Raw genomic sequence first — 23337 nt, 5'->3', positions numbered from 1 at the left:
GCTTTTGCCTCTTGGTACTGCTCTGGGCCAGCCTCAAATAAAAATAAAATAAAATACAAACCATAAAATAATTTACAAAATAAAAGTGGGGCTTTACTGCCATGTTGCGTTCCCAATTTCTGTGGATTTGCAAAGTGGGGGAAGTCGCTGTGGGGCTGTGCTGTGCTCAGCATCGCTGCCCTTGGCATCCCTCTTCCCCCTCATCCGTGCCGGAGCTCCGAACTGGCCCCTCTCCCTGTCTGAGCAAGGCGGTACCCAGGCAAACCTCGGCTGGCTCGGTGCGATGCTCCTCAGCCCTTGTAACGACACATGGTTCGGGCTGATTATTTCCACCCAAAAAGGGGCAAAACCCATTATCTCCCAGGGGACAAATCCAGACCAGTCCGTGCTGGAGGAGAGGGGCAAAGGGGAAAGCGATGGAGCCGAGCGAGGATGCAGCGGTGGGGAGAGCAGAGGAATTAAAACCTGTAACTTTTTATTTGATAACTAGAACAGGATCAAATTAACGTCTGCGGTTGCCGAAGCCTCTTTAACGAGATGTGTGTCGGTCGCTTTATTTCCCGGGCACAGGTATCCAGTCTCATCTTTCTAAAGTTGCCTGTAATGAGCGTGGGTGGATATAGAAAAGCAAAAAAGCCCTTTTTTTGTGGGCGGGAGTCGAGGCAGCATCCACCCACGTACTCCATTATGATATTCAAATGTCAATATATTTTTAATTGGTTTATATCCCCCCCCTCCCCCTCCAGCTGCCTTTGGTAATTAAGGCTCTGTAAATAGATTTTACTGTAATTGGTACGAGAAGGAAAATTGGAGGACATTGTACAGTGCATTGGGGTTTGGGTTGGTTTTCCCCCCCCCCCCCGTCTTTCCTCTTTTGACTCATATTACATCTGTGAGCATTGTACACTCCGAGGGAAGAGGCGGGGAGCCGCGGCCAGTTTTGCACAAAACATCTGAAGCAAGAGGACCAGGTGCTTCGCTCGTAGGCTGGGACGCGGGGAAGGGATGGGGAACCGGCCCAGGTTCCACCTTACGGGGCTCGACGCCACGGTGATGGCACCAGCACGCACCAGGGAGCGGGGTGAGCTCCCTCCCAGTGCCAAACTGGGGAGACCCCCCAGTTTTCATGCTGAATCTTCAATCTGCCTTGAGATGTAGCCAAAGCTCTTGTGGTTATTTATAGTTCCCTGCCACAGCCGCTGCCTTTATAATTTGGGGATGTTTCTCGGCGGGGTTTATAAACCGTGTTTTTATCTTCTCCCTTTTCCTGTTCTTGCAGCCTGTGTAAAGGACGGACTCTCTACTCGGTGGTGAGAGATGCCAAAATCGTCCTGGATGTCAACAAGACAAGGCAGATAGCGCAAGAAATCGTGAAGGTACAGTACGGTGCGGGGGCAGCTTGACACCGATGAGGGTCCGGGTCCGGCCGAGAGCCCGGCCAAGCTGCTCCGGGGAGCGGGAGTGAAGAAGTCAAGGAGGCTGGGTGGGATAGCACCCCTTGGCTTTAAAATCCAGGTCTCTCAGACATCCCTCACCCACTTCGAGCTGAACTGGGGTGTCACCGAGGCTTCCCGTGGGGTCCCTGTGCAGCGGTGAGCTTGGGGCTCATCCTGGCCCCAGCTCCTCTTCCCCCCTGGAAGTACAGCTTTGCTGCTGCCCTGAGCTGCTGGTTGGACATTCCTCTCCTCTTGGGGGAAAAACCCCAAAATTAATCTGCAGTTGGTCTGAGGTTTCCGTGTCTCTGCGATGAAAGCATCCCTGCAGCCAAGGTGCCTGGAGGAGTCAGCGCCGTGGTGCTGTGCGCGCCACGAGGCAGAGCACATGTACATTTTTCAGAGCTAGAAAAGCTTTTCCTTTCGCAGAGATGACTCGAAGTGCGTCTTCGACACTTCAGATGTGACCGTATCAATAGATGCTGGGGAGGATCTTCGTGTGGTGGGGTCGAGTGGCCGGGAAGTTGGGTCCTGAGCCGTCAAAGCTTCCCATCGAGTGTTGTTTTCCCCAGAGGTGTCGAGCCGCCTGCCAGAGTAGGGTTTTACTGTGATTCCAAACACGTCTAACACCAAACAGTACCAAAAGTATTTGACCTTGTGCCTAGCTCAAGGTCAGCCAGTACCTCCAGCCCCCTGCAAGGTCAAATCATCTGGGGCTGAGCTCACGTTTAACATATTTCTATGGGGGGCGGGGGGGGGGGGGAAGAAGTTGTTTTTTTCTGGCAGATCTTAAACCCCTTTAAATATTCAAATCTATGTTGTAAACCAGAATATGTTCTGCAATACCTCCTGAACAATGCCATTCCCCTGCCGGTGCTTATGCTGTATCTTACCAGATTGTCTATTTTGTGTTTATTTACACCCAGATTTAGCAAAATGCATACTGTTTTTAGAGTAAATTCCTTAAATTCCCTCAAAGTCTCTGTGCTCCGGGCAGGAGCTGACAGTTGAGCATAGGCTTAACCACTTTGCCGAGTCTGTACGGACATTGCAAGAGGTGTCTTGGAGCGGTGACATGGCCGAGCCCCGTGGTGGGGTGATGCAGGGAAGCCACCAGAGATGAACCCTGCGTCTTTGGTGTGCTGTCTTGAGGGACCGAGCGGTTCTGCCTGCCCCCAGGGTGCTCCTGGACCTCTTGGGTGATGCTGTCAGCCCCGTGCAGGGCTGTGGTGTGCCCCAAGCAGGGTGGTGGCATCTTCTTCCAAAGTCCTGGCTTGCAAGTTGGGGTGTGTGAGACCACTGAGGGCCTCTCTGCTTCATTTCTATTTTTGATCTACATTTTCCACTTTTTAAATATGGATTTTTTCCCACTGAGCAAACATCTCAAGCATCACATAGGTTTGTCTCACTTTTTTTTTCCCCTGACTACCACCGCTCTTGTGCTCAGGGTTCTCGCCTCCCAGATGTTCGCAGCGGGAGGTAATGGCTCGGTTCAGCCCCTTTCTCTGTGTGGCTTGCATTGCTTCGTGTGGATTGGGGTTGTGAGGACTTAGCCTAAGAGATTGCTGTCTTCTGCAGCTGCATGTGCATTAGGAACGGGTCGGAAACCTCAAGCTTTTCGTGGTGTTGCAAGGCATTGCAAGCATCGCTGGATCTGTGAGGTGAAAACATCTCCATGAAGAACATCACCCCTGAGATCTGCTGAAGCAAATCAGCATGACTGCACGTAGAGCTGGTTGTAGCCCCAGCAGCAAGCCAGCTTCCCTGCGTCCTCTCCTCCTTCGGAGTACAGGGTTGGGTGCTCCTGCTGCAGGGCAGAGGGGCTTTGGGTCTGATCTGGGTCCCCGTAGGAGTTAGCAGAGGTCCAAAGGCAAAGCTGTGCAGCATGGGTGCTGAGCCCAGGCTCTCCTTGTACGCTGGAAGGATTTTAAGACAACAGCTCCTGCTCACAGAATAGGTCCATCACACCCCTGTCTCAGCCACCCTGGTGCTGTGCCCTGGACACACGGCCCGTTGCTGGTGCGCACCGGGAGGAGCAGTTTCTCTGCCTTCCCACCTCTCCGTGTCCACCATCAGCAGATATGAAGGATGTTTTGGTGGACTCGGAGGGGGCTGGCATGGAGAAGCGATGGAAAACCCTGACATCTTGGTTTGGTTGAGCTTGGGTTTTTGGTTGGGCTTGGGGCATCATCGCCCAGAGGAGCTGGAGGCAGGACCAGAGCAGAGGCTTTGGCTCCACTCCCCGGTCGTGGCAGTCGTTTGACTTTATCCTTTGAGTCCCCATATGCAATAGCAGAGCCGTTAAGCTTATTGGATTAGCGGGTGCAAGGGCTCTCGTTATGCCGCGATCCCCAGGAGGCAAAATTTAATTTATTTAAGAAGTGAAGCCGGCAGAGGGAGCTGGCTTTGCGCGCATGTCGGGCAGCCGAGCAAATTAAGGCATTACTGGGCTGAGCGTGTTTTCTCACTGCTCGTCCCGGGGGTGAAGGCGGCGGGGCTGGAATTTGCAGTGGGATCTGCGTGATACCTCACGGAGTGAGGCGAGGGATTTGGGTTTGCCGAGGGCTCCTCGAGAAATACCTTCAGCAAAGGCTTGGCTGCGTTCAGTGATCACATGGGAGATGCGTTCCCATCCACGCTGCGTGAGTGTGGGTGCCAAGTCCTTGCCATGGGAAGGGGCTGCAGAGCATCCCCATGGTGCTGGGTCTCATCCTGTCCCATGGATGCTCGGGGCCCTGCACTGCACCTTGCAGGAGGAATGGGCTCATGGCATTGAAATGCTATTCCTTGCGCAACCCTGGCACTTCGTGAAGGTGACAGTGACATTTTAAAGCAGAATTTTAAACATCATCATTATTTCATGTGCTGGGACCTGGTGACCCCTAATTAATCCCGGTGCCTGGAACGGTCCTGGCATCCAGCTGCAGCTGTGGGATCCCAGGGCCAGCCGCAGCCCCGAGTCCTTTCCTTCCTCCAGCATCCCTTGGCAGAGGCTCTTCAGGATCTGACCGCCGAGGGGTGCAGTTGAACCCCCATGACTTGCTGGGTCGGGGTGTTTGCTGTCCCCAGCAGCACGTTGTCCCCGGCTGTCCCCAGCCTTTCCCGCTGCTGGAGCAGAGCCCCGCAGCTCTGACGAGTCCTTGGTACCTTCAGGATTTTTATCCCACCTCTTGGGCATTTGCATTTGAGGATTTGTGGGTTTTTCAGGTTGCTTTCCCAATTTTTCCAGATTGTTTCTGAATTTGGATTATGCCTCCCAGCTCCACATCGGCTGCAAACTTAAAAATATATTCTTGTCCCACTGCCTACGTGGTTAATGACGGTGTGTGAAAAGATCAGACCTAGGATGGACCCCTGTGGAAATCCAGTTAATAAATCCCCCCGTGTCAGTGAGAGACAACTGATATTCACTCTTAAGTAAAAGTTTGCTGGCCAGTTTGGTATTTATCCTTCAGTAGCTTCCTCTAGACCAAGTTTCCCCTAGTCTGCTTAGGAGAATGAAAAGTGAGACAGCATCGAAAGCCCCGCTGAAGTCAGGATAAATGGCTTTTATTGCCCGCCCGGTTCCCAGAGCTGGTTATCCCGTTGAGCTGAACATCCGCCACACGGAGCCGTCGGCAGTCTGCTTGATTTGCTGATGCTAAACAAGCCCAGCGCAGGGGAGTTTGGATTTCCCACCCATGGCCTTTTTTTGAATCATTAGCAATAATTTTAATTAACCACCAAGTAGCTTTTCCTAGGGGAAAAGAATTAAGGCAGGACTCCTGCGAGGGGCTTGTTTCCAGGCTAATGGTGTCGGTGTGCACATAGGAAGCACTAATGGCTCAGCCAGGGTAGACGATAGCGGTGATGGAGAGCTTTGACTGATTTCCCTTCTGCTCCCAGCCCCGAAAGAGAACGAAGGCGAAAACATCATCATCATCAATTTCTCAGCAGAGGATTTCAGGAAAGCGACTGCCGGTTTGGTTTGCCGCTAATTTTTCTTGTGTAGCCAATTAATCAGGAAGATGAGTGGGCACCATCGCAGCCGAGACATCCACACCGTGATCCCATAGCCCTCCGTGAGCACCACCTGATGCCCGTCCCGAGCCAGGGACCCCCCTGGACGTCTGTCCTTTCTGCAGGGACATTTGGGGACGTGCAGCCTTTAGCGCTGGCCCCGCTGTAGCTCGGTAGTGTGGACGTGCCGCTGTGGCATAGGGATGCTCGCAGCCAGGCTCTCCCCATCTTGGCAACTGGGGGGCTGCCCCTGCTCTGGCGTTGTCCTGTTTGTGCTGCTTTTTCAATTTTGGGGTATTTTTCTCTCTCTTCTGTCCTAGGGAATGGGCTACTTGCATGCCAAGGGGATCCTTCACAAGGACCTCAAGTCAAAAAATGTTTTCTACGACAACGGGAAGGTGGTGATCACGGATTTCGGCCTCTTCAGCATCTCGGGAGTTCTCCAAGCAGGCAGGTAGGACATGGTGTGGTGAAAATACTCGTGTTCCTCCTCATGCCCTAGAGCTCCCCTTTGAGCTGCGAACATGGGGAGGGAGCCCAATAAACCTCCTCTGCAAGTGCCTTTCTGGGTCTGCAGCCTCGACAGACATGAGGACAAGGTGCCTTTGAGTGTCCTGGGGCTGCCCTGGGGGTCTCACCATCTCACCTCCCGGGATTTTGCTTTTGAGGAGGCTTGCTCTGAGAAAAGAGCAAGATGTGTAGTTCCTGCAGAAACCCCTCTGCCCCACGAGTGGTGCTGCCTTGAAACGCAGCTCCATGCTCAACGCTGGTGTTGGGTTTGCAGTGCAAAGCCCCAGAGGGATGGCGAGAGCAGGGCTGGGGTTTCCACAGCGAGGTGGGTCTGGGCTCAGCACCAAGCGGTGAAAACAAACTGCTCTGCTCCTTGGGTGCAGAAGTTGCAGCTCGATTTGATATCGTTTCGTTTATTTTTTTTAAACCTAGTGTTTAAAGGCAGAGTTGCTTTCGGTTGGTAGGAAGGAGCATGGTGCTGCACGCGAGTCTCCGGCAGTTTGGTTCAGAGAGGCAGGACCTGGACCCCGTGCAGGGTCTTCCCACGGGATGCATCATTTCCATGGCCAAACCACCCTGCAGCTGTCCGGGAGATGCTCCTCGGACTCTGTTTGACCAGGGCTGGCAAATCTGGTTCCTTGGTCTTTCCCTAACACTGTCGTTATTATCCCCCGGCATCTGCTTCATCTCCTGCCTCTGGGCTGATGAGCAGCGCAGGCAGAGCAGCAGCCCGGCTCGAGTGGTGGTTGTCCCATGGTTGTCCCCCGGCCATTCTGGTGACCTTTCAGGTGCTGCAGACATCTGGCCATGGTGTCTGTGCCAAGCCAGGGCACGGAGAAAGACAGAGAGAAAATGAGAGCCAAGCTCAGGACATTTACAGCATTGTGATATTTTTTGGGTCTCTCTGGGTTTGGAATCAAGCCCATTTGGTAAATGTTCCTTATTAAATGGGGTTTTTTTTTTTTCCCAGTGCTTTGGGAGGTTTGCAAGCTGTAGGTACAGCAGGGCAAAGAGGTTCAGCAGCCGTGGAAAGGAAGAAAAGCAAAGCTGGGGGGGGGGAAAGGAACCAGAAGAGGGAAAAAAACCCAAAGGTCATATTTTCCTTTTTTTGTTAAAACTAAAAAAATAAAGAGCATTCCTGACTTTTCCAGCGGCAGAGCACTTTTTCACAAACTCCTTTGTGTTAGAAGCAGCACGGGCCAAGTGCAGCGTTATCAGTGTCGGCAGCTCGGGAAGGTTTCCTCCGGCAGTGTGGTACCCGCCTTCTGGTCCTTTTGGTCTCCATCACCCCACGTGATGGGCTTTGTTGCTGGAGAGGTTCTCGTGGCCGCTCACCACCTTAAGGCAAAGATGCTCAGGAGATTAAATGTATCTTGGAAATTATATATGTATTTTTTTGCTAGTTCCTGTGTGATGAGGTCAAAGGATTAGAGGAAAAGGCGATGGTCACCCCTCTCCATCCCACGCCTCTTGTGGCGAGCTGGGCAGCCAGTCTTTCCATTCCGCTTGTATAAATATCATCTGGTTCTAGCACAAACTTAGTCAAAAAGCTTAGGAAGCCCAGGAAATCAAGCAGTGCTGCTGCTCTCCCCACAGTGGAGAAGTAGGTTTTGGCTCTGGTTTAGCAGCTGGGCAGGGGGTTTGGGGTTTTGGTCCTGCCAGGATGAGGTTGCAGCTCATACCAGCAGTGATAAAAGGATTTGGGCAAAAATGGCCAAATTTTGCTAGGCACTTTTGCTGGGAACATCAGAGATGTTTTGGAGATAAAATGAGAGATGAGATGCTGGGGAAATGGGGTTTTGGATGGGGTGGACCAATGGGTTGCCATCTCTGCTCAAGACTGGGGTGTCACTTGGGGGCAAAGTCCAGGAAATTCCTCAGGAGAGGAAGGATGGTCAGAAATGCAAGGCTGGAAAAGAGCAGCATTTTACTAGAAAAATTGAGAAAATGGGAAAATTTCTGCCCCAAAGAGCTGCCCCAAGGTGTGGCTGTCCTGGACTGCTGGTGGCACACATGTCTTCTGCTGGTGGAGAGCTGAGAGAAGGCTTTTGGGGGCTGTGCTCATTGGTCATGAATTTTGAAGCAGCAAGTGTCTGCAGGTCTGATTTCTCTTCTCGGGGTAGGGTGTGGGGTTTTTTTTGCCGATTATGGTTTCTCGCAGATGGAGAAGAATGATAAAGCCCAGTTTTGGGTCCTTGGAGGCTTGCATGGCTGCAGGACAAGCATGTATGGAGAAGGGAGCAAATTTTTGCAGGTCACATTAAGGATGGGATGTTGCTTCAGATATGAATGAGAACTACAAACTGGATGGTTTTCACTAGGGTTAAAAAAAAGACATGGCTTAAAAATCCTCCTCATCCTCCTAGAGCAGGCTTACCTTCAGTTCATGAAAGCATCTGGCACAAGGAGTTTGCAGTGTCCACCCATGTCATGACACGCTTGCGCTGCTGAAAAACGAGATGGCTATCGCAACTAAAAGACCTTCTGCAGAGACTTTGTAAGCCGGCGTCTTATCCTGGTGAAATCAGATTTATTTCTGCTTTATTTAAGCATTGTAGGGCTTGGTAGGGCTGCTCTGTAATTAGGAGGAGCGTGAGGTGGGTCTTGAGCAGCCTGAAGAGCTCTTCTGCTCTTGGTTTTGCCTTGGGGTTGTCTTGTCCTTTGGTCAGTTTGGAAGATGCACGGCTGGTTGTGCTGCTTTCTGCTAGTGGAAGTGGCTGGGTCGGTCAGGAAGTCAGGCAAAGTTTTGCCGTGAAAGCTTAATTTGCTGTAATTGAACTGTGTTTGGGATAGCATTAAAGCCCAGCCCTTGTTGCTGGAAGCTCGTAAACCCATCGCTGCATGAGCTTTGCAGGGGTACGGGGCTGGGCTCGCATGGGAGCTGCAGAGCCCAATCCCATCCCTGGAGCATCCCAGGGCGAGCCTGAACACCGCTCTGGGATATCATGGCACTGGGTGACTTGGGTGAGCAAAAATAAAAGCCCCAGGTGCAATCCTGGCCGTGCTGAGGATGGTGGAGAAGATCTGAGTGCTGCCCGCCTGGGGATGGAGACTGTAGACATTGAGGACCGGTGAGGAAGGATGAGCAACACCTCCATGTCTTTTCTAATTGCCCCAGTGCTTAACGCCGGCTTGTAATTAAGAGCCGCGCAAGGCTGGAGGATGACAGCGGGGGCTGGCTGGGGAGCTGAAAGCCTCCCCCCTGTGCCAAAGCACTCTCACCTCCGGCTCCTGGGGACCGGAGGGTTCTGTGCCTCGCCGGTGCCGCTGATTGCGGCGGTGGCTCCGACGCAGCGGGATGAAGAGGAGCCATCAAGTGCCCAGAGGGGGCACGGAGGCTCAATCAGTGCTTCCCTGGACCGGCAGTGTCCTTCCTTAGGGAGGAGGGGTTCCTCCTCCCATTGCTGCCAGACCCACGGATGGGGCTTTGTGGCCGAGAGGATCTGGACTGCATCGTCTTGGGATTGTACGCACTGTGTGCGTGCAGCCGCGGGGGGAAAAGCCAGCCAAGGAGTCGGTGTTTGCAGTGGGAGCTTGTCATCCTGCCCCGGGGGTGGATGGAGATGCCCGTGCCTGGATGATGTCCCCTGGGACCTGGGCTCTGGGATTTTTGACCCCAGCAACCCCACAGCCGTCCCTTACCCCTGCAGATCGCCATCCTCAGGAGGGTATCCGAGTACAAACAGGGAAAAAATTCCTTGATACCAGATGATGGGCTCCTCCTTCTCTAGCCTGACGTGACATGGGATGGGTTTTGTTACCTCCTGCCAAACCACACTGCCAAATTTGGGCTTAGACAGACGGTCAGGCTGCTTAATGTGTGGTGGTCCTTGCCCAATTCCCTTCCCCGGAGGGAAATTTTATGCCAGTGGTGCATCCTAGGTGCCTGCTGGAGGATGTAAAGGATGAAGAAGCAACCAACATCATCCTCAGCTGTTGGCCAAAGGAGCCTGATGTGTTTGTACCGAGCAGGGGGACCTTGAGGAGGTAAAGACAGCTGAGGGGCTGGTGAGGGGGATTAAAGATGAAGTGAAGTCCCTGGGTGGCAGCCCCAGATTTCATAGCAATGTCACAGCGAGGATCAGCCACCGTCCGTGGCAGGGCAGGTGGTTATCACAGGGCCAGGCTGCTCCCATGGGCCACGGCATGGGAGGCTTGGACACCAAGGTGGAACAGAGGGGCTCTTTGGGGCCAAACACCTGAAAACACTGATTTCCAGGCTGTTGTTATGGGGTGGGTTTGGTCAGAAGAAACTCCTAGAGGTGCCCAGTCCAACCTGCTGCTCAAACCACAGTGGGACCAGCTCAGGTGTCAACACTGGTGGGATTTACGCTGGGTAACACTTTGCCCTCCAGTCTTTTAAGGTGTTTTGGTGCAATGGTGACAGCAAGGGCCACGTCAGACCCTGCATCCCCCTCCCCAGCCTGGCAAAGCCAAAGCTGCCCCTCGCCACCGTCCTGTGCCCAAACTGTGCCCCGCCGCCTGGCAGGGACAGGCGTGAAGCCACTGTGCCGGCATTTCTCAGAGCAGGCTTAAAGCCTGACTTTGCAAGGATGCCGTAGAGAAAACCAGGCTTAAACGATCTGGGGAGAGGGTGGGAGGGCTGGGGGGCTGCTTGCCGGTGGTGCAGTGGTGATGTCCCCCTCCGCTCCCCGTGGTACCCACGGCTTTGGCTCCGTGTTTTGGCAGGCGGGAGAACAAGCTGCGGATCCAGAACGGCTGGTTGTGCCACCTCGCCCCTGAGATCATCCGCCAGCTCTCGCCGGACACCGAGGAGGACAAGCTGCCCTTCTCCAAGCACTCGGATGTCTTTGCACTGGGGTGAGTCCCTGCGGAGTGGGGGGGCTGCAGAGAACTGGCTCAGTTGTGTCAGTTGTGAGGTGCCCTGAGCAGCCGGGAGAGGACGGGGACACTGTTTGCTTGCCACAACACTGAGGGGACTCCGCCTGCAGGGAATCCCCATTGCTGGGCTCCGAGCACCTCCCAGCTTCGGGAAATTTTGAGTTAAACCCCCCTAAATCCCCAAATCCTCCTGTTTCGGGTTGGCTCCGGGCAATGGGATTCGGAGCATCCTGGGGATGCCAGCCCAGCATAATCTCTCCCCTGTATCCTCCCGTGGCGGGTACCGACGAGAAGGTCCTCTGGATGTCGACTGGGGACGCGGAGGGCTGGGGACACAGCTCTGAGAGCCCCCAGATGCCCCGATTCTCCCCACCAGCTGGCTGCCGCGGAGCGGAGATGCCAAATGGCCAAGAAGAGGAGAACTGAGGAGTCTCCTTCAGCGAAGCGGCTCATGGCTCCGGCCGTTTATCTGAAAGCAAGCCTCTCTTACGGCAGGAGCCCAATCACGCCCGATAAAACCTTTCTCGAGGCAGACGTAGGACCTAGGGCGTTTTACCCAGAGGATTAATTTTCTCGTGGCTACCTTAAAGGCAGCGGGGATTAGCGTGCGTGGGGCTGTTATCGGAGGTGATGTTTCCATCAAATCCACAGTAATTACAGCTGAAAGGGTCTGACTTTTTTTTTTTTTTTTTTTCCCCTCCCCGAGGTATAACTTTAGCACAAAAATAAAGAAGTAATTAAGGGATTGTATTGAGCTAAGTGAGAGTCGGTTAGTTAGACTTAGTTTTTCTTTTTTTTTTTTTTTTTTTGTATGAGCTCTGCCCTTATGTAAAGCATGAATTTCCTTAAAAGATTAACATTTTCCCACATTTTTCCTCTTTCTTGTTTCTGCTGCCCTCCGCTGAGCCCGGGAGGCTCACAGATGATCCGGAGGGTTATTGCCATCACCGCTTCCCTCTAGGGATTTGGGGATCAGCCACAGCAAGAGGAAAAGATCTTTTATAGGAGACAGAAATGTTAAATTAAAGTGTGTGTGAAGGCGACGCGGAGCGGGGCGCTGAGGCTGGCGGCGTGTGCTCGCCAAAGTCTGAGAGATTGCAGCAATAATTAATATTAGATGCGTGGTCTTCTCGTGCAAAGGGAGATGGAGCGGTAGACCGCTCTCCATAGCACCAGCCATACCCCAGGAAACGCACCCCAAATATTTTGGATGCATCTGCAAGTGGGAAGGTGAAAAATTAAGCCCCAAGCTCCCAGCTAGAAATTTGAATTTAGCTGCGCTGGATGCATTGAGGCATCTTCAGAATTCCCCCCTCCTGCCTGAGCATCTCATCCTGTGCCACCAGGACCTGCCCCTCCCCAGTCCCCTCACTCCTCCGCCCCCGCAGCACCAATGGGCATCTCACATTATTCAAATTTTTGGAGATTTACAGCCAAACGGTGCATATTTTTCCAAAATCAGGAGAGCTGATTTCCAAAATCAGGGAGCCCCCCCCATCCAAGAGTGATCCTTCATTTATCAGACTCCCTCCACCAGATTTTTCCCACCCTAATGCCATTTTAACCCCGTTTCTTGCTGCTTTAACTGGCCGTGATGGCTTCCCTTGAAGGGAAAAGCCGCTCTGGGGAATTTGCCGTGGAAATCGGGGCCAGCGCTGTGGGAGTCGGGGATCATCCAGCCTCCGGGTGCCGGAAAGCGAGGATGCAAAACTCCCAGGCGGTAGCGGGGGCGGAGGACCGCGGGGGCGGCCGGCAGTTCAGCCAGAGATGCTGAGACGCCCTTGTTTTGGGATATTCCCTTGGATTTGGGAGTCCTGACGGAAAGGAGGGCTTGGCTTAGCGATAAGAGCGGTGCAGCGGCAGATGGCCGGGGGTTCACGTGTGCCATCGCCTGGTGAGGGCACCGGGGATGGTTCATGACATGGCTTGGATGGCTTTTTGTGGCTTGGAGTGCTTTTTGCAGAAGCAAAAAGGGAAAAGTCAGAGTAAAAGCAATTGCTCGGGCTCGCCCTTCCCGGTGCTCACCGCCCCGCGCAGCTGGAGCAGGTGGCAGAGTTAGAAACGCCGGCCCGGCAGCTGGACGGTGTATTTACCCCCCGCATCATCTATTAAGCTGCTCCGCAGGCAGCAGGGCAAAGTGCTATTGCAGCCCGGCGGGAGGTTCCCACTTGATGTAACAGGCTGGCTGGCGGCTCTGCCCGTGCCTTTGCCCATCAACCTCCATCCTCCTGCCCACGGGCCAGGTTCTTCCCTGGTGTAAAATGAGGGCTGCAACAGGTTGTTGGCTTGTTCACGGTCAAGTCGATGGCCTCAGTTTCCCCATCTGGATGATGGGAGCGGTGAGATCTCTGTAATGAGCACTGAGCACCTCTGGTGTCGTATCTGGGATGAAGCATCTCCTGGATGTCGGTGATTTTGGAGCAGAGAGAGATGGTGGATGTGGGTGCAATGGCCAGATGTCCCCCCCAAGGGATGCCTCCCATCACCTCCCGTCTCTAATCCTCACTGTCCCCAACAGCACGATCTGGTACGAGCTGCACGCGCGGGAATGGCCCTTCAAGACGCAGCCAGCGGAGGCAATAATCTGGCAGGTGGGAAGAGGGATGAAGCCCAACCTCAGCCAGATCGGGATGGGCAAGGAGATCTCGGTAGGTGGTGTGGGGCAGGCGCTGGAGCCTGGTGGGGGGGTGTGTGTGCGTGTGCGTGGAGGGGGAACGTGCCCCACTGGTGCACACCCTGGGTGGAGGGTCCCTTCGAAAAACACTCTGTGCTGCCCAGAATCTGCCAGCAAAAAAGCAAGGGGTGCCTCCTTCCCTCCCCCCAAAAGCAAGGGGTGCCTCCTTCCCTCCCCCCAAAAGCAAGGGGTCCCTCCTTCCCTCCCCAAAAAAGCAAGGGGTCCCTCTCTCCCCAGCCGGTGAGGCTCAGTCCTACTGCTGTGGCACGAGTATTCGCTCAGCTTGCACATCCCCTCCGCCCCAGCCCTTCTCAAGGATGCGGTGATGGAGACGGGGTCCTCACAGGGCGGACGTTGGGCACAGGGGTTGTGGTGGGAGAGCGCCTGGCTCCGTTTGCTCACACGCTAACCTTGCGTGGCCGCAGGACATCCTCCTCTTCTGCTGGGCCTATGAGCAAGAGGAGAGACCCACCTTCACCAAGCTCATGGACATGCTGGAGAAACTGCCAAAGCGTAACCGTCGCCTTTCCCACCCCGGGCACTTCTGGAAGTCGGCGGAGTAAGTCCCTGCCCCTGCCCGTCCTTCCCCGCGCCAGGGCTCCTCAGGACCCCGCTGTCACAGCTGAATGGCTGGCGGTGGTGGGGGAGCACGGGGACAAGCTGTGGGTGTATTGGTGCCACGTGGGGGGGCAGGGATGGGTGGTCGCAGGGTGCTGTGCCCATGCCAGCTGTCACTCCGGTGCTGGCTGTCCTTTCGGGGTGAAAAAGCCTGTGAAAGTAGTTGGAGGTGATCCGGAGGAGCCTGCTGGTGTGCTCCACCAACGCTGGAGGAAGAAGCAGGGTAGGTCCAGGGGCAGGCTGGAGCCTTGGGGACATCCCCTTTGGGGACATCGGCCAGGGCACCACGCTCAGAGCAGCTCTCCCTCCTGGGAAGGTGTTTTTTCCTTCTTTTGCCCTGATTTAACCAATGTGGAGGGATGCTCTGCCTGGGGTCCCTGCCCAGACCTGCAGCCTGCGTCAGCCGTCCCAGCTTCCAGCGGTGGGAGAAGAGCGTGGTCTCTTCTTCTCCCGCCGACAGCTCGTGGCCAAGTGCTGCTCCGTTTCGTTGCTTTGGCTTAGTCACATCTCTCTGCTTCAGCAAACGCAGCGTAAATGGCTCCCCAGTCAGGGCTTAGGGATCTGGGCTGTTGGTAACAGCAGGAAAAATGCAGAAGAAACACTTGGAAACTAATTTTCTTCCTTGGAATTCATCACATGATGACAAATAGGACCAAAAGCCTAATCCATGCGGATGCTGCATGCACATGGGGAGATTTCTCCTTCTCCCAGTGCGCATCCCCAGCCCGCGGAGGCTGGAAACTGGGATTGGGGGGGTGAGGGAAAGCTGAGCTAAGGGAGAGAAGCGAGTGCGCTTGGAGCTGCTTCAAGCATCCCTCTTGGACCTCACCGAGGGCTGGAGATGCTGGTTTCTCCTCCTGCATCTAATAACCAAACCTCCTCGCTTCCCTGTCTGTGTGGCAAGCACGGACAGCCCCAAAGTTATGCTGGCGTGTCCCCCATGCCACCTCCCATCCCCGTGTGCTCGGGGCTGACGGGGGGCTCCCGGGAGCAGCGCAAAGCCAGCGGTCAGATGGCCCCCAAATCACCGTTAATCGGGAGGGAAGTTAATTACCAAGCCGTGCTCGGAGCAGGCACTCGGGTGGCAAGGAAAGCTGCTGAACCCCGGAGCAGCGGGCTGTGGAATTGCTCGGTTGGGTTTGGGAAGGTTTTTGCAATCACTGAGCCACGCTCTGCCTGCCACCGCTTCCCCTTAATTACCGGCTGCCTCTTTTTCTAAGCAGGACGGGAGGGAGGATGCTTTGCCTCGGCACTCGCTTTCCATCTGAGCTGGCTCCTTCCTCAGGGACTTGGCTCCGGCCATGGTTCCCGTTTAGCTCCTGGCTTCCCCGCGGGGTCCCTGCTCACCCGGGCGGCCCGGCTGCGGTACCCGGGGGGCTCTGCCAGCCCTGCGCGAGGGGCACGGCGGGCAAAACCCCCTTGGAGGTCCTGCTGCTGGGAGAGGGAGGTGTGGGGGACCCAAGAAGCCCTTTCCCCTCTAGACGATAACTAAACCTGCACCAGGACACCCAGGCCGGGCTGGCAGGGAGGTGCAGGAGCGCACGGCTTCGTGCGGTGCCGCTGCGTTTGGGGGCAGCTCCGGGGCAAACCCGTTCAAGGAGGCTTTTTGCAATGAGCCGCCCTGCAAAAAACCCCCGTGGTGCCGTGGGATGAAGTGCCCGGTGCTGACACCGCCGTGTTGTGTCCCTTCCAGGCTGTGACGGGAAGAGTTAAGGGACGGTGCCTTCCTCCCCCTGCGGTTCTCCTCTTCCTCTCCGCTTCCCAACCCGGCGCTACGGAGGAGCAGCGGGCGCCACGGGCCAACAGCGGGATGGGAACGAGCCTCTTCTCCTGCAGCGTTTCACCCCACGAAGCCTCTCTGACAGGGCTGGAGGAGCCGAGCCGGCGGGCGAGCCCCGGGGCCGGCGGCTGTGGTGGGATGGGGCCGGCGGGCGGCTGTCCGGGCACACGGGGTCGGGTCTCGGGCCGGTTCCCCGCAGAGCAGGGGTAACCCACGAGGCAGACGGCTTCGATTTAACCCCAGGACTCCTCTGATCCCAATCAGCATGGTCAGTGCTTGTGATGCTTGGTTGGGGAGGGGTTGCTTCTTGGTTCTCGGTGGGTTTATTTAATTTCCTTTTTTTTTTTTTTAATGAAAAAAAAGAAAAAGGGGGGGGGAAACCTTGCTGATTCATAAGTTCAGTGATGGAGCCTGCCAGGGCCAGGGAGTGCCGCTGCTATTAGCTGCCCCCCACGGGGAAATGCATCTGCAGAGCCGGAGCTGGAGGAGTCCTGCTCCCCCGCAGCCCCTTCACGGGCAGCAGTGACCTTTCACAAGTGGCTTCTCTACCTCCCGGCCATACCCATTTACGCTCCCCCCACAGGTCTCCCTCTCGGCAGGGCGCATCTCCACATTCCTGTTAATTTAGCCGTTTGCCCCAGCGCGTATCTAATCAGCGAGCCGTTCCCTCTCGCCCTCCCTGGCGCCGCTTTGCTCTTGGCTTTGACCCTCGCTCCCGAAGGTGCTGCCGGAGCCCTGGATTTGGGGATGCTCCGGGGCCAGGCAGAGCGGAGCGGCTGGGGTCGGGGTCCTGCCCCTCTCCCGTTGCCTTCCCCAGGCTGGTTGCCGGAGCTGGGGATGCAGACAGGCTCTGGTTCTACAGAGCATCTCCCTTCCCAGCCCCGCGCACGGGAGCCGTGGATGTCTCGGCTGAACAAGCAGCCGTGCCCAGGACTGGTTTCCTCTGCATATTCATCTTCCATCAGCCAAATCCCTGACCTCCTGGAGGAGATGTTCCTCGGGCAGCGTCTCGGAGCCGGTGTGGCCATCTGAATACCGTGTGCCGGTATTTCCCTCTGCCCGTCAGCTCGGATGGGCCCATTAGATGAGCTGTCAAGTGACAGAGGATAGCAAATTGTGTTTTCAGGCCCTTATTGAGTGTAATTGCTTGACAGAAACCATCCTGAATAATTCAATCGTAGTCTAAGTTAGCTTTAATTTGGAGACATGACAAGAGTCTGCAAACTAACCAGCTTGGTTTATTTGCTGCTCCTCTAACTCCCCCTTGCCGGCATTTGAACCACTTTAGCATAAGTAAATGAAGATTAGAAACCTAATTGCAGCTAGGAAGAGATGTTACTGTAATTGTGCGGGCGTGTATGAAGGTGCTTTTATTTCTTAAAATTTGCACACGTGCGTACGTATAAAATGTGAGGCAGGCAGGAGCAGGGGGGCTGAATCCGGCCTCCAAGCGTGCTGGCAGAGGGTCGGTCCGGATGGTGCTTTTGGGACGTTCGCTGCGCTGTGCGGTCGCACCTCGCTCTCGGATGTTTCACACGAAGTGGAGATGAAGCAGGATCACCTGCTTCTGCCTTTGATGCTGAGGCCAAGTAGGATGAGCAAGCGAGGGCAGGACGAGTCCTCATTTGTGCTAATTGCCCCCTGCACCAGGCAGCACGGGCGGTTTGCGGTCCCCTGGGCGTGATGCTGCAGAGCTCAGCGTAGGTGGCTGAGCATCACCTCATCCCGGTGATGAAGAAGGATGGTCCATGGCTGTTCGCCCTCTGCCTCCTCCACATCCCATCGCTCGCTACCACACACAAATCATCTTCTTCATTCCAGCCCTGGCTGCGGCAGCGATGTCCTCTGCCGCCCGTCCTCCCCGTCCCAACCCTTCCCTGTTCTCTCATGCCCTCTCCATCCTCTGCACGTGTGCGCGCGTGTGCCATAAATGTTGCACTAATCCTCAGGTCTCTCTGAGTTTTCACCAATGCCTTCACCCACAGTGGTCCTGGGCTCTGTGGGAGGGAGCAAACCCCCAACAACGGAGATCTCTGCTGCCGGGGGGCGGGGGGGTGCGAGGAGGTCTCACCATGAAATCACCGATCCCCAAACCACGTTCAGATGGAGCGATCGCTGTAGAAAGGTGGTGTTCTTCTCACTCGGTGGTTTTAGTTTCTAAGTAGGCGTGAGCTTCCTAGGTGTGCAGTAGGCAGTGGAGCATGTTGGAAGGATGAAGGAGGTGATACCGTGGGTGACGCTCAGCACCGGCGCTGGCAAAGGGCTGTACCCTGATAGACCTTGTGCAGGTTTACTGCGGAAGGTACAAAGACTTGCTGTGGGTTTGCTCTCTGTGCCCCAAGCCCTCTACTTGCCTGGAAGGTCTCACCTTGATCTGTCCCCCCATGGGCTCTCACCACCCGTTGGCAGACACCCGCTCTGTTTTGTTGGCTGAGGCTCAAGGAAACAAGTGAACCGATGAGCACGTTGGTTACCCCACCGCGTCAGGTCCTCCCCAGGAGCACGGGGCTCTCTGCTGTGGCCTTGGCCAAGTGTTTCTCCCCTGGATTTTGGGCATCTGAAAGGAGCTAAGTGCTCCTATGGCCAACAAATTTTGCCAACTCTTCCCTCATCTCCCTCCTCCTTCCCCCCCTTTTCCCTCACTGTAACGTCTCAGCCGGGCCATGAGCAGAGCTGTCGCACAATAGTATCGATGGAAAAATAGCTGCCCTGTATTTATCATAAATTAGCTCAGAAGAGCAGCTCCTTCCCTTCCATTCAGCGCAGCAACGGTTGTTTTGCAGCCGTGTTATTTGCATCATGCCTTCTTATTTTTGAAAGTCTTAATTATTAAAAAAAACAAACCCCAAACCAACAAATCTTACTTTTTGTTGTTGTTGTTGTTGTTCTTTGTTTTTTGACTCTGGCTTTCAGAGGGGTTTTTTTTTTCCCCAGTTTAAAAATATCCAGCCCTTCAGCAGGGAGAGAATGTAGGAGAAGCTCTCCACAATGCCCTCTAATAGGAGATCCGAAGGAGCGAGAAGGTCCATCCGGTGGCTCAGTTTAGCTGCCTGAGTTAGAGGAGAGACGGGGGTTATTTCCAGATGCATCAGGCGAGAGCGGAGCTGTTTTTAGCACGGTGGTGTTTTGGGCAGCAGCTCGAGCTGTAGGGAACCATCCTCAACGCCGGGGTACGTCCCCGGGCTCTCGCAGCAGAGCAAGCCCCCGTGGTGTCCTCCTGTCTGCTCCTCCAGCTCTCAGCTGCTTCATCCTCTCCCTCGGGCGCCCTGCGAGGCTCTTCCCTGAGCTCCCCGGTCCCCGACCGTGCCGCTGCCTGAGGGTTTTTCCAGCGGTTCACGGGGAACGCCGCGTTTGGGGCTGGGTAGGGAAGGCAGTACCAGTGATGGAAGTGGTCATGCTGCACGGCCCCGAAGCATTATGTCCTCCTTTGGCTGCTAAATCAAATCCCCCAGTCCTGCTGCTCCTTATATCCACCTTCCCCCCAAATTACCCAAATCCTCGTGGAGCCATGACCGGCCGATTCACAGGGGCGGTGAGCTCAGAGTCCAGCCCCAACGACTTTTATCCGATACTTGACCGTGGCAGGAGCCGAGATAATTAAGATTTAAGACAGACGGTAGGCAGAAGTGAACGTCTTGGAGGTGGAGGAGCTGCTCGACCTTCAGGTGTGGTGGATGCTGTGGAAGGGCTGGTGCCTACGGCTCGGGCTCTTTGGCCGTGCTAAGGAGAAGGGGTCCGCGTTGGTGGTGCCGTGAGATGCTGCCTGCACCCCCAAGTGCCACGGGGAGCCCCGGGTCGAGCCCGCTGGCGGCCGGCGCTCTGCCGGGCACCTTTGCTTTCCTTCCTCCTTTCTTCGCCATTTATTTATTTTAATTTATTTTATTTTTTAATTATTGGGGGTTTTTTTGCAAATAATGATTCTTTGGGAAGCTTGGTCAGCTGCAAAAGCCTTCTTTAAGTTCCAGTCCCTGTAAAGTACGCTGTTACATTTTCTTGTATATAAGGTATATATAAATATATATACATATCTCTATATGTATGTATATAGATATATACATATATAACGAGCTCAAAATCCTGTACAGTTTCAAACTGAACTCGATGGCCTGCTTTGTTTTCTCTGTGTTATTTCTGACCGTTGCAGAATGAGCTGACTTTCATTTCCCTTCTCCTCTTTCCCTTTTCTTTTTATAAATATATACATAAAAATATATATATATATTTTGTTGTCGTCGTTGCAAAACTCTCGTCACTGGAAAAGAACAGTTGATTCTGGTGCAAAAAAAAATATCACCCCACAAACCAACAACAACAACAAAAAAAAAAACTCGCTGAGAAAGGCACGATGGATCTCCCCGATGTAAATTTGTACAGTAACATTTATAACGTTTTCTACACTTGAAGAAAGTATTTATAATTTCAGCTGTCTGACTGAGTGCGAATCTCTGTGACCTGCAGAAATGGATAGCCATTTGTTCCCGTGGTTTCTCGTGCAGTGTTTGGTGAGGTGACAGTGTATGAATTATTTATGCCAATAAAAAAAACCCACAAAACAAAACCAAACCTTTGAAAACCATTGCACCCCTGTGCTGCTCCGCGTCCCCGCGCCGCTCCCTGCCCTCTCCTTGCTCCGCAGCGGCATCGCATCCCGGTTATGGGGTGGGAGTACCGGTCCGTGGCGGGGTCTGGACCACTCTCCTCCGTTAGACCCCCGGGAGCATCTCGGTGCCAAGCTCCGATCCAGCGACGCTCAGTGGGGAGACACTGCCGGACACTCCCCTCCCCCTTTCCTCTCTCCCACCGTGTCGGCTCACAGCCCGGCCCTTTGGGGATGATAATTCACGGCGAACATTTAGATGGGAGCCGCAGGGAGCCACGTCAGCCGAAAACATGGGAGTTGAGTTGGGAAAATTATGGGGCAGGCAGCGGATAAATCTCTGCTGGGCGAAGGGGCTGGGGCCGGGGTGTGTGTGGGGGGTGTGTGTGTGCCGGGGGGAAGCTCCTCCCCAGCCGGACCCCTGCGGGGATGGCTGAGCCTGATGATGAAGCGCTGGAGGCTCCTCGCATCTGCTGCTTTGTTTGTTTGCTTCTCCCATGCTGTTTTACTGGGGGGCCACCATAAATCTGCAAAACAGCCCGGCGGAAAGCAGCAGTGGTGTTCGCTCATGGGGGCTGACGCAGGCGGTACCCGATGGTAGGAGATGGAGAAGAAAATCACAGAGGGTTTGTGATGCTCTCCCCCCCTTCTCCTTCCCTCCTTGCCATCACCTGAGTGTTTGAAAGGTAAAATAATGATGGCTCACCATTAATAAACCATGAACACTCAATGCTTCTCCTGTTGAGGGCTTTTCATCTTTCAAAGCCTGCAGGAGCTGGTAACCAATTAGACCGGGCACATCCCGGGCGGGGAGCGGTGGCGGAGCCAGCCAGGGGGATTTTCCTGGGAAGGATGGCGAAGGAGAGGCCGGATGGAAGTGGGCTGCTGCGGCCGGGCACGGGTGTCCCAGAGGAGAGAGATACAGGGGTCGTGGGGGTAAAGAGCCACCACTTGATGCCCTCACCGTGCCGGGGACTTTGCCACCCCCCCCCCGGTTCACTTGCAGGCTGGATGGGATGCTGGCTGCAATGCGATGTCACCACCATGTATGCATATATTGCATATATGCAATAAACGGGAGGTTAAACCCCGCTGGTGTTTCCCCTGTTGTAAATCTGGAGGGATCCCACCAGTCTGGAGCGTAACTGGATGGCACTGGTGTGTAACTGGGCAGGCATGGCCATGGTGGCTCCAGGGACAGAGCCACTAATTGGAATGATGGCGGCAGCACCTGAGCCCCTGCTGAGCCCAGCGCAGGGATGCTGAGCTCACTCCTGGCTTGTGGCTAATGAGGTGCCAGCACCAGGACGGGGATAAATGGGCAATATATCCCCAAAACAGCCTTCACAGCGGCGGTGGCGGATTAAAGGCTCCTCTGAATACATATCTACATATATATATACATACGCGCGCATGTGTGCGTATTGGAGAGCCACATGAATCCATACGCGTGTCGTAATCTCCTTCTTGCTGTTGATGAATCATGAGCCATTAATATTTCACAGGCAAAGAATAAACTCAGGGAGTGAGAGAGGAGCTAACCGCCCAGGACGCCGGCTCTAGCCCTCCCGCCGCCACTCCCGGGCGAGCCCACGGCAACGCTGTGGGCCCGTGGGTTGGGGCTCAGGGGGGGCATCGCTCCCACCCAGGGCCGGGTACGGGGTGGTGCAGCCAGCCTGGCTGGTGTGAGAGGCCACGATCGCCAAACGGGGCTGTGTTCTTTGGGCTAGTAACTCTGTCGGGGTCACCCGTGTCTGATGGAGAAGGAGGAGAGCAGAGGGCATCCATGTTTTCCCAAGGATGGTGGCTTCAGAGGTGTCCCCACGTGTCCTGGGTGCTGCTTGGGTGACCCACCCTCCCCCTGGGCACACTGGGTTTTCTAGGCATGCATCTTCCTTGATTGCCCCCCAAATTAAGCACATGCTGAAGCTTTTTGTTGACCTGAACTTGAAAAATCAGATACGTGGGTACCAAGACAATGTGCTTGGCTGTTAGACCTGGACGCCGGCCACGAGCCACTGCTCACCGTGGGGACCGCGCTGTCACCGCAGGGACGGTTCCAGGCACCGCGCCTGCTGCCGGCGGGTTTGGGTTCCCCTTTCTGCTCTGTATCAGCAGAAAAAGGAGAAGAAAAGGCTGGCGAGGAGCCGAGCCCGGAGTCTGGAGGGTGAGAACCGGCCGTGGCCCCCAGCCAGCACTCTCACCAGTTCCAGCCCAGCACCGAGGGCTTCTTGGGGGGGGGGGGGGGGGGGCAGGGGGATTGGGGCTGCGCAGGGTTTGCGGCGCAGAAAACCACTACGGATTAGCACAACACTCGTGCTGCAGCTGGAGCCAGGATGGGGCTAGCGGGGGTCCTGCATCGCTGATCTGGGCTGGTCCGGACCATCCTGCTGGCGCTGGTCCTCCCCAGGACGGGTGCAGCCGCGGCATGGGCTGGGGTTGTGGCAGTGCCCAACAATGGGGTATTGTTCGCCTGCTGTAATTTATGTTTCCTCCCCAGGCTCGCCTGGGCTTTCTCAGGAGCCTCGATGAGCCCCCGCTGCTGGAGCACAGGGCTGGTCCCTCCTGGGGGGGGGCCAGGGCTGAGCCCCCCCGCAGCCCCCCCAGCATGGACCGGGGTGGGGGGATTATCCTGCCCGGGTGCTGCACCCCTGGGCTGGGGGATAAAGCACAATTCTAGCCCTTCGTTAGGGCTTGATTAGCTCATCAAGGGCTGTCCTGCCACAGGAGCAGGACACGCCGGGACAACCCCAGCCCGCTCCACCGCGTCTGTCCCAGAGAGCATCGCGGGGGGCTGGGGGGAGCCCCGGGCAGGCGGCTGGCCATGCACGGACTAATTGGCCACTTCTGTCGTGGCCTCCCATCCTTTAACAGGATTGTTGCT

The 23337-nt window shown here is 55.2% G+C and overlaps 1 protein-coding gene across 3 annotated transcripts in view; it reads left to right on the top strand.

Annotated features, from left to right (window-relative positions):
• Positions 1–18699, top strand: part of KSR2 (kinase suppressor of ras 2) — an 85428-nt gene extending 66729 nt beyond the window's left edge. For 2 of the 3 annotated variants that reach the window (XM_075769595.1, XM_075769593.1), the window contains 6 exons: positions 1280–1376; positions 5753–5886; positions 10632–10763; positions 13303–13432; positions 13884–14017; positions 15770–18699. In XM_075769595.1, the coding sequence (XP_075625710.1) occupies positions 1280–1376; positions 5753–5886; positions 10632–10763; positions 13303–13432; positions 13884–14017; positions 15770–15776 (634 nt within the window). In that variant the 3' untranslated portion in view covers positions 15777–18699. Of the gene's footprint in view, positions 1–1279; positions 1377–5752; positions 5887–10631; positions 10764–13302; positions 13433–13883; positions 14022–15769 lie in introns of those variants that run through there. The other variant, XM_075769594.1, reaches the window with a different exon arrangement.
• Positions 18700–23337: the final 4638 nt, after the last annotated feature.

This window comes from Balearica regulorum, chromosome 17 (genome assembly GCF_011004875.1).
Source record: "Balearica regulorum gibbericeps isolate bBalReg1 chromosome 17, bBalReg1.pri, whole genome shotgun sequence".
Lineage (NCBI taxonomy): Eukaryota > Metazoa > Chordata > Aves > Gruiformes > Gruidae > Balearica > Balearica regulorum.
The sequence above is the reverse complement of the archived record's forward strand: the minus strand, read 5'-3'. Positions and strand labels throughout refer to the sequence as shown.